A 10,456-nucleotide genomic window follows, 5' to 3' on the forward strand; every position below is an offset into this window, starting at 1 on the left:
ATTTTTTTCTTCGTTGTCTTCATATTCCTACAAAAAATAATATTGTCATGTTGTCGATGGGACGATTGCCCTGAAAGAGACAATTTTCCCCAGAGGGAATATGTGTTCTATTGCTAGCTATACCAGAGACGGTTTAGTATAGAGGATCTTTATATATACCACAAGCTAGCTTTAGTACAGGACTTTGATTTAGGCATCAAAATATACATTTTCTCTCCACTGTTCTGTGCATAATAATATAATTGAACATTACTTATCAAAGTTGTAGATATAACGCATAGATATTAAACAGACATGTTATTGTAATTTTCTATCGGTTCGGGTGGGGCTGTGCCGAGTTTTGCATGCCTGCGGCCGATTTACATACACAACAGCAACAATTCATCAATGCTGAAAATTGCATCCGCCTCCACGGGCGGCAATGACACAGCAAATAAAACATTGACTCTTAATGTTCAAAAATTAGACTTCAGATCATTTATCACCACTGATCAACCTGACAAACAAGAATAGCCTATACCTATCTATGAAAATAGCCTAGGCTACTCTGCCTAAAAAAAAAAACATTAATAAATGGAAAAAATTTTGATTGGTAGCCTATAGGCTATATTTGGAACTGTATGATCAAGTATCACTGTATAGACTAAAATTGTTGAAAACGCCCGAGCAACTGTATGTACAGCAGGTAGGCCCAGTGGCGTAACAAGCCAACACCGGGCTTATGCAGAATTATCAAGGCAGCCCCCCCCTATTACAGCACGTGATCAAGGTGCAATGTCCACGAGTAGGCTGCCATGAATAGGACAGGATAGGATCATGAGATGACTGACAAAATCAGGAGTAGCCAATGTGCACCACAACAACAACAAAAAAACACTGGTGAACGCACACCATAACACATGAAAAAATACTAAGGGTGTCTAGTCAGGATGCAGGAGGAAAGGAATATCCTTTGAAGAGTTTAATATACACTAAAATATTTACAGATTCACAGGCACTATTCCCACTATTTGTAGAAGTGTGTGTGTTGTTCAAAAGGAAAGGGGAACAAACTATGTTAACTTACATTAACTCGACAAGTGTAAAAAGTAAATATTGCTTGGCGTGGTTTCCATTTTCCATTTTAGGGGTACCTCTGTGTATTTTTGGGGATGTTTTAAACATTAGTAGGGAAGACTTCTTGTCACACTTCTTTGCTTGCACTTCAATTTCTCGGTCTCAGTACATCACAGTCACATATTTTCCATATTAAATATGAATAATAAATGATTGTGCACAAATGTGTAGACTTTATATTTGTATATTCACTTTAGTTATAAATGGTTAAGGTGTGTATTTGTGACAAGTTGCCCCTTCATAGGGTAAGGTAAGTTGTCACACTATTTGTGAGAATTGTCACTTCATATTTTTCGACAAATGAGAACATGTATAACAGAGGAAGGCTTTCCATATTCAGTTTGGGGTTCTGTAATTGATGTTGAAGTCTTTGGCTTCTGGTCGTGTCATGCCATTCTTGGTCTTTCCTTCATAATTTTGAACCCTTTTCAAAGATTCCCCTTTTTCCTTCCTTCTTCTTTTTTTTTCTTCGTTGTCTTCATATTCCTACAAAAAAAATATTGTCATGTTGTCGATGGGACGATTGCCCTGAAAGAGACAACTTTCCCCAGAGGGAATATGTGTTCTATTGCTAGCTATACCAGAGACGGTTTAGTATAGAGGATCTTTATATATACCACAAGCTAGCTTTAGTACAGGACTTTGATTTAGGCATCAAAATATACATTTTCTCTCCACTGTTCTGTGCATAATAATATAATTGAACATTACTTATCAAAGTTGTAGATATAACGCATAGATATTAAACAGACATGTTATTGTGATTTTCTATCGGTTCGGGTGGGGCTGTGCCAAGTTTTGCATGCCTGCGGCCGATTTACATACACAACAGCAACAATTCATCAATGCTGAAAATTGCATCCGCCTCCACGGGCGGCAATGACACAGCAAATAAAACATTGACTCTTAATGTTCAAAAATTAGACTTCAGATCATTTATCACCACTGATCAACCTGACAAACAAGAATAGCCTATACCTATCTATGAAAATAGCCTAGGCTACTCTGCCTAAAAAAAACATTAATAAATGGAAAAAATTTTGATTGGTAGCCTATAGGCTATATTTGGAACTGTATGATCAAGTATCACTGTATAGACTAAAATTGTTGAAAACGCCCGAGCAACTGTATGTACAGCAGGTAGGCCCAGTGGCGTAACAAGCCAACACCGGGCTTATGCAGAATTATCAAGGCAGCCCCCCCCTATTACAGCACGTGATCAAGGTGCAATGTCCACGAGTAGGCTGCCATGAATAGGACAGGATAGGATCATGAGATGACTGACAAAATCAGGAGTAGCCAATGTGCACCACAACAACAACAAAAAACACTGGTGAACGCACACCATAACACATGAAAAAATACTAAGGGTGTCTAGTCAGGATGCAGGAGGAAAGGAATATCCTTTGAAGAGTTTAATATACACTAAAATATTTACAGATTCACAGGCACTATTCCCACTATTTGTAGAAGTGTGTGTGTTGTTCAAAAGGAAAGGGGAACAAACAATGTTAACTTACATTAACTCGACAAGTGTAAAAAGTAAATATTGCTTGGCGTGGTTTCCATTTTCCATTTTTAGGAGTACCTCTGTGTATTTTTTGGGGATGTTTTAAACATTAGTAGGGAAGACTTCTTGTCACACTTCTTTGCTTGCACTTCAATTTCTCGGTCTCAGTACATCACAGTCACATATTTTCCATATTAAATATGAATAATAAATGATTGTGCACAAATGTGTAGACTTTATATTTGTATATTCACTTTAGTTATAAATGGTTAAGGTGTGTATTTGTGACAAGTTGCCCCTTCATAGGGTAAGGTAAGTTGTCACACTATTTGTGAGAATTGTCACTTCATATTTTTTGACAAATGAGAACATGTATAACAGAGGAAGGCTTTCCATATTCAGTTTGGGGGTTCTGTAATTGATGTTGAAGTCTTCGGCTTCTGGTCTTGTCATGCCATTCTTGGTCTTTCCTTCATAATTTTGAACCCTTTTCAAAGATTCCCCTTTTTCCTTCCTTCCTATTTTTTTCTTCGTTGTTTTCATATTCCTACAAAAAAAATATTGTCATGTTGTCGATGGGACGATTGCCCTGAAAGAGACAACTTACCCCAGAGGGAATATGTGTTCTATTGCTAGCTATACCACAGACGGTTTAGTATAGAGGATCTTTATATATACCACAAGCTAGCTTTAGTACAGGACTTTGATTTAGGCATCAAAATATACATTTTCTCTCCACTGTTCTGTGCATAATAATATAATTGAACATTACTTATCACAGTTGTATTAAATAAATAATGGGGTTTAGTTTTTTTTTACTTTAATGGTTGATAAATCAGAAAAATGTTCTCATCTTAGATTGATATATAATGTTACTGCATACAAGAGCAAATTACTTTAGAACAGTGAGTGGCATTCAGGTGTTAGATTTTTCAGATAGCGCCCTTTGGTGTTTGAGGTATAACCAGTGTGATAATTTCCCATGTGACAAGATACCACGGTCTCTGTCGTCACAGAAACCACTCAGAGTGAATCTTGTGTTAGAAGTTATTGAGTACTGTCGGTGTTTTTGTTACGGTGCTCTGCACGGATCTTACACCCACCTGTCTACTCTTGCCACTGCTCTCTGGAGCATGGGCGATTTTAGACCCTTTTTAGGGGGGCTCAAGCTAAAAATAATAATGATGAAAAACCTTTTTTTAATCAATTTTGGTGCTTCAAATTAGAGTTGTAAACTTGTCTGTTAGTGACAGAGGACAAACAATTACAGGTTAAAAGGGCTTGAAACAGTTTTAATATCCTGTGTTGCTGTCGCCGATGCTATGCACCTGTAACCCAGTCAAGGAAAGGGTTAACAGCACGTAGTTTTTTGGCCAATCGGAGGGGGTCGTGCCAGACTCCCGCCTTTGGCTGAGTCTCTATCTAATCTGTCAAAGAGAGAGCAGGAGTGTGGTTGTGAAGTTTAATGTTGGTAGTCCCCAGAGAAGATGTTGGTTATTTCATGGTGCAGATTAGAACCCAAATTGAAACATAAGCAACTCAAATTGCTGAATGTTAGATTGTGTCAAATTGGTTATTACTATGACTTATAAAGTGTCAGGTTTAGTTCCATCATAGTGTTAAAAGTGTCAAAAATATGTTAGCTGATGTTGTTGTTCAGTAACTTACTCCGAGATTATCAGATGAAATATGAAATTACTGATTTAGCATGGGGGTTTAACACTTTTGCATGCATTATATCTGTGTCACATTCTCATTTGGGGCTGAGCCCCCCTAAAGGTCTGATCCTAGGACCGCCCCTGCTCTGGAGATCTGTGCGCCACTGTTGCCAAAATGCAGCGGTGTCAGCGTGCCCAGGCCAGGGACCGCTAGAAGGCCTACTCGTTGGCTTTTTGTTGGATTGGTCAGAATAACAAGTTAAGCCATTTACAGGCAGACTAGGCTAATGCAGAGGAGGGCGGGACAATGCCTTTGCTATAACTAGGAAACGCATATACATCCCGGTCGTCCCGGGTACCTACCGCTGATGAGCACCTCGGGAGGGCCAGGTCGCCCCGGGGATTGAGTTAAACATTGAGCTCACTCAGCTCTGTTTGCACTGTTGCCATTAGCATTTCAATCTACAGGCTACACATAATCCAGGGATATAGATCCTGCCATACAATTGCTAATAAATTGCTCCATAAATAGCTGGTAAACATAGTTAGTAAATATTATCTCTACAAAAATACAAATATAACACTTACTTGTGGTTACAGGAACACACGAACACGAACACCAACTAAAACTAACGTTAGCACAAGCCTGGGCGAATTGACATCTAACATAAGGGTGTGTGTGGCCTAGCAACGCATAGATATTAAACAGACATGTTATTGTGATTTTCTATCGGTTCGGGTGGGGCTGTGCCGAGTTTTGCATGCCTGCGGCCGATTTACATACACAACAGCAACAATTCATCAATGCTGAAAATTGCATCCACCTCCACGGGCGGCAATGACACAGCAAATAAAACATTGACTCTTAATGTTCAAAAATTAGACTTCAGATCATTTATCACCACTGATCAACCTGACAAACAAGAATAGCCTATAGGGGAGCGCGGGGCACAAAGTAACACTTTTTGGTTGTGGCTAAATATTTCTCAAACCATTTGAGTTTTACTGGCCATATTTTTATACAAGCAACATACATATCTCTGCTACAAATGTGCACTGGAAGATTGTTTGTAGGACCTATCGTTCTTGAACAATTCCCCCGAGAGTGGCGATAGGTGAAATGTTACAACCTGCCCCATATGCGGGGTTAGTTGTAACAGATAGAGGGTTAGTTAAATGATTCAATAGCATTGTGCTATACACCTAATAAAACTGTATAATAAACTTCTTTACTAAACTCTGCATAATATAATAGTTTAATTCATGGATCTATTAAAAAATAATAAAAATAAAAAAAATAAAAAATAAAATGTAAAAAAGAATAATAAAATGTATTTCATTCTGTGGACAAAAGAAATGCAATACATAGTTGTTCACGCTGTACTTAAATACTTTCAAAAATATTGATTTTAAAACATTAATGCAAATTAAAGACTGTGAGTTAGAAATGGCATATAATTATAGGTGCGGCTTAGTTGTAACAGCGCGTTACAACTAGCCCCGCTGTGACGCGTTTACTTCAGGACTGGCTAGCACTCGCTAAGCTATGGTCACATCTTTTATAATGGTACGATGTTTTAGCCAAGAGGACGGTTATCAAGGCAATATAAGATTAGATAAACTGACTTTCACATAATCTTTAGAAATTGAAAAATACTTTTATGACGCCAAAACAAAATTTCTTCTCTCTCTCGCAGACAGCGGAAGTAAACAGAATTCCAAATTGGCTGGAACATGTCTAATGGCAATGCCCCTACATGCCTTGAAGCACATCCAGTTCTGCAACCATCTAAAAAACCCGTGTTACATTTAACCCCGCATTACTTTGTGCCCCGCGCTCCCCCTACCTATCTATAAAAATAGCCTAGGCTACTCTGCCTAAAAAATACATTAATAAATGGAACTCATTTTGATTGGTAGCCTATAGGCTATATTTGGAACTGTATGATCAAGTATCACTGTATAGACTACAATTGTTGAAAACGCCCGAGCAACTGTACAGCAGGTAGGCCCAGTGGCTTAACAAGCCAACACCGGGCTTATGCAGGATTATCAAGGCAGCCCCCCCTACTACAGCACGTGATGAAGGTGCAATGTCCACGAGTAGGCTGCCATGAATAGGACAGGATAGGATCATGAGATGACTGACAAAATCAGGAGTAGCCTATATGCACCACAACAACAACAAAAAAACACTGGTGAACGCACACCATAACACATGAAAAAACACACAAGGGCAGTCCCTCAAGGACAATGTTGGTATAATATGAAAATGGCTGGTGGATTTAAGACAAAAACTAATAATTTATTTGTGTTAATTTTAGTGCCGAAATCTTTAGTTCTTTACTAGCAGTAGTTGTCAAAGCGTTTTATTTTACCAAAGAGGAGGATTGCAATGGATGGATAACTTAATTTGTGTTCATAAAATGTTAGTGCCCTCTTTTGGGATTTAGGATAAACTGCACTGTGATGTTGCTGAGTAGTACTGTAGTTCCTGTCCTAATACAACTTTATTATTTCTTTAATTATAAATAAAGATTTTAAAGGACTACAATTGTCTCCTTCATCCTTGAGCGGATGGCCATGGTGTCTGTAAATAAAGAAAAACTAAAATTAAAGGACTTGGAACAATAAATGTCATAATTATTAATAAGCTGAAACTGATTCAGCATACTCTGATGGCAAGGGGACACAAATCACTGTAATTTGTACTTTGGTTTTTACTCATACAATCCATTCATTGGCTCTCCCCTAAAGAGACTGCAAGGCGTTACTCAGTATTTAACACCTGGTGACAACAACTTGACCGAAAAAGCTAACAGGACAAAAACATCCATCAGGCGAGAAGAGTTTCTGACATTTAAGGACAGTTGAGGCCTTATAAACACAAAACTGTTCTCTTGTCAGTAGCAACATGAGCCTCTTCATAAACATTTTGGGTCCTCTTGTTATCACTGATAGAAGAGTGATACTAGTGTTGTGCAGTAATGTGGAACTCACTAACATTATTAGATTTGTATATAGAAATGCAATGACTTTGGACTTTGTAGTGTCTGTTTAAAACACGTTTTTCAAAAATGTAAAGAATAAGAATTGAATTGACACATTACAAGATGAAAAATTCATAATAGGTCTGAAAATAACACTTATAAGACTATGTATAATATACAGTAAGGTCACAGTTTAAAGGTTGGTGAATTTCTTCAGTATCCAATTGAAGTTAGCAAGAACCCAGCAGCTTTCAGTAACAGGACAAAAACATCCATCAGGTGAGAAGAGTTTCTGACATTTAATGACAGTTGAGGCCCTGTGATTACTACTTTGGTTTTTAACTCATAGACATACACTTACATTTTGTCTTTGGTGTAACAAAACAAACACTAGCAGGATCTTAGCTGCATAATATTTCCTTCAGAAGACAACAGCACACAAACAAGATGCCGCAGAGCTCAGGATGACATCACAAAGCCTCCTGGTTGGTTCACAAAACCAGCTTGGGCCGGGTATCCAGGAATCACCATCGCAGGAGCAGGCTGCATTTGGACATTGACTTGATTTTGCATGACGATGACGGTGGGAGTTTTTTTGCGATGTTTTAACTCACGATGCATCTGACACCAGGAGCACGTCCCGCAGCAACAGGCAGCTGCAATGTCCTTACAGAGAGAACCCTGCAGAGAACCAAAGAAAAAAAAAGTTTTAAATTCAACATTGATTCACTTTCATGTGTGTGAAATCCAGTCTCCATCAGCTTTACATGCATCATACCTTGATAGCATATCTGTTTCGCATGGCAGCCCTTAGAGATAAGACGGCAGGAGGTGGCACACACATAGGTATCCCACAACATGCAGTAATGGCGGGGGTGCATATGTCACAACATGGGAGACAACGGCTCTCTCCAAATCTTTCTGAAACTGTGATGGCAAGGCAAGGGCAGCACCAGAAACCATAGCAACCTGAAAAACAGGGAGATACACCAACAGAGTTGTCTTGAAGACCTTTAATCCAAATATATATACCATTTTGTTAAGTTGTGATATTGATTCTTACAAGTCCCCACATCTTCAAAGCAGTCAAAGAGACCACTGCTCCACTCTATAGGGGTGTTCTGCCATCGGATGTTGGACTATAGCCACACACAGTGAACAATAACTCAAAATACAGAAATACAGAAATCAGAGCTCAGCAAAAAAGCGTATAAACTGGTCAAAAGATTACAGAAAGTTCATATCTTATTGTATGTCTTTTGCCACTAATTCAGTAGGCGCCCAAGTCTGGAAATGTCATTCTTGCACCAGTTTGATCTCCTTGAGATGATCTGACTAGACTTTGGAGTAACTTGTTGCAGAACTTGTTCATGAGAAAATGAGAAGCGTCTTTGAATTCAAACCTTCCGTCTTCTTGATTTCTACCAGTTACTGTTGGTACAGCCTGTTCAAATATTATTTTATTATTATTATGATTATTAATAATTATTCTAATTCTGTTTATGTGCAGTCAATTAACTGTGTTTCACTCAGGGAAAATTAATTTGCTTTTAGCTATGAGACCTTCACATAAGTTGATTGACTTGTGTGTTGACAAACACATTCCCACCTACAGTAGAGCCAATGGAAAAACCAATCTCTTCCCCGTTATTTTAGAGAACCTCTGAAAAAGGTTGTGCACACCGATTTGGCAAAATAAAATGCAACAAAACCCTGGGGCATTGGTTATACAATTCAAACAGTTGCAAATTGATAGTTACTATGCATTTTTAAAATAATAGTGACTTTAGAATGTATGTTTGTACAGCATTTCATTAAACATTCATTTAACCGTTAGGATAAAGGTGTTGCATGTTTTACCTGCTTGAGCTGGGCACCTGCTCGCTACTCAGAAGCTGTGAAAGAATGAAAGAAAAGATTTTGGATTAAGAGTGGCATCTTGTGGGTGATGCTGAGCATTAAAACAATGCTGTAAAATCTGAATCTATCTATGAGAAACTTTCCCTTCTTGTACAGTATGTGTTTGATTACAAAACAGATTATACTAATTGTTCTTCCACTGCTCAGTTAAAGAAGAGACATTGATAAAACAGAATTACCTTTATTATGTATATTTTTTTAATCAGAAGCTTTTCAGAGTTCTCGTACTTTGGCGTAGATGTGAACGTCAAAGAGCAGATGATGAGAGCAACACAAGTTATTAAAGTTTTGTTTACAGAGCACTTAAAGGTATAGTTCCTCTCCAGTGATAGCATCAATAAAGAAACAGCCCGCAAGTTGTCTTCATATCGTGTTAACACTAAGCTTGCTTTTACCACAGTTTATTTTATTTATCCTTTCTTCTGTACGTGCATTTTTATTTTAAATGTCAATTTATTTGACTTATTACTAATATATTTATGATAAAAACATCTATTAAATGTGTTAGGTCGTGCTGTTGCTGTGTGACCCAGTTTCTGACATTAGTGCCCATTTAAACACAAAGCTGTTCTCCTGTCCTGCTGTAGTAGCAGCGGGACCTGTTGTTATATATGATAGATACCAATGTTACTCACTGATATTGTATTGGGGCTCTTGGTGATTAGGAAAGTTATTCACTAATATAGGGTGTCTAGTCAGGACGCAGGAGGAAAGGAATATCCTTTGAAGGGTTTAATATACACTAAAATATTTACAGATTCACAGGCATTCAGGTGTTAGATTTTTCAGACAGCGCCCTTTGGTGTTTGAGGTACAACCAGTGTGATAACTTCCCATGTGACAAGATACCACGGTCTCTGTCGTCACAGAAACCACTCAGAGTGAATCTTGTGTTAGAAGTTATTGAGTACTGTCGGTTTTTTTGTTACGGTGCTCTGCACGGATCTTACACCCACCTGTCTACTCTTGCCACTGCTCTCTGGAGCATGGGCGATTTTAGACCCTTTTTAGGGGGGCTCAAGCTAAAAATAATAATGATGAAAAACCTTTTTTTAATCAATTTTGGTGCTTCAAGTTAGAGTTGAAAACTTGTCTGTTAGTGACAGAAAGTGTCAGGTTTAGTCGCATCATAGTGTTAAAAGTGTCAAAAATATGTTAGCTGATGTTGTTGTTCAGTAGCTTACTCCGAGATTATCGGATGAAATATGAAATTACTGATTTAGCATGGGGGTTTAACACTTTTGCATGCATTATATCTGTGT

At 38.1% G+C, this 10,456-nt stretch overlaps 1 protein-coding gene across 1 annotated transcript; it reads right to left on the reverse strand.

The window, feature by feature from the left end:
- Nucleotides 1–7,733: 7,733 nt before the first annotated feature.
- On the reverse strand, nt 7,734–10,182 carry LOC114560961 (cornifelin homolog A-like). The gene is made up of 4 exons (XM_028586594.1): nt 10,159–10,182; nt 8,338–8,413; nt 8,053–8,243; nt 7,734–7,955 (listed from the first exon to the last, which is right to left on the reverse strand). The coding sequence occupies exons 1-4, from the start codon at nt 10,180–10,182 to the stop codon at nt 7,734–7,736; spliced, it is 513 nt and encodes a 170-aa protein (XP_028442395.1).
- Between the last annotated feature and the right edge of the window lie 274 nt (nt 10,183–10,456).

This window comes from Perca flavescens, chromosome 9, assembly GCF_004354835.1.
Source record: "Perca flavescens isolate YP-PL-M2 chromosome 9, PFLA_1.0, whole genome shotgun sequence".
Lineage (NCBI taxonomy): Eukaryota > Metazoa > Chordata > Actinopteri > Perciformes > Percidae > Perca > Perca flavescens.

Excerpts from the sequence above, each read along its gene's own strand:
- LOC114560961 (XM_028586594.1), bottom strand. The coding sequence starts at position 10,182 with ATGCTCCAGAGAGCAGTGGCAAGA. Across the intron at positions 8,244-8,337 it reads CTTTGAAGATGTGGGGACTT|GTTGCTATGGTTTCTGGTGC; the intron begins GTAAGAATCAAT and ends CCTGTTTTTCAG. Across the intron at positions 7,956-8,052 it reads GAAACAGATATGCTATCAAG|GGTTCTCTCTGTAAGGACAT; the intron begins GTATGATGCATG and ends GGTTCTCTGCAG.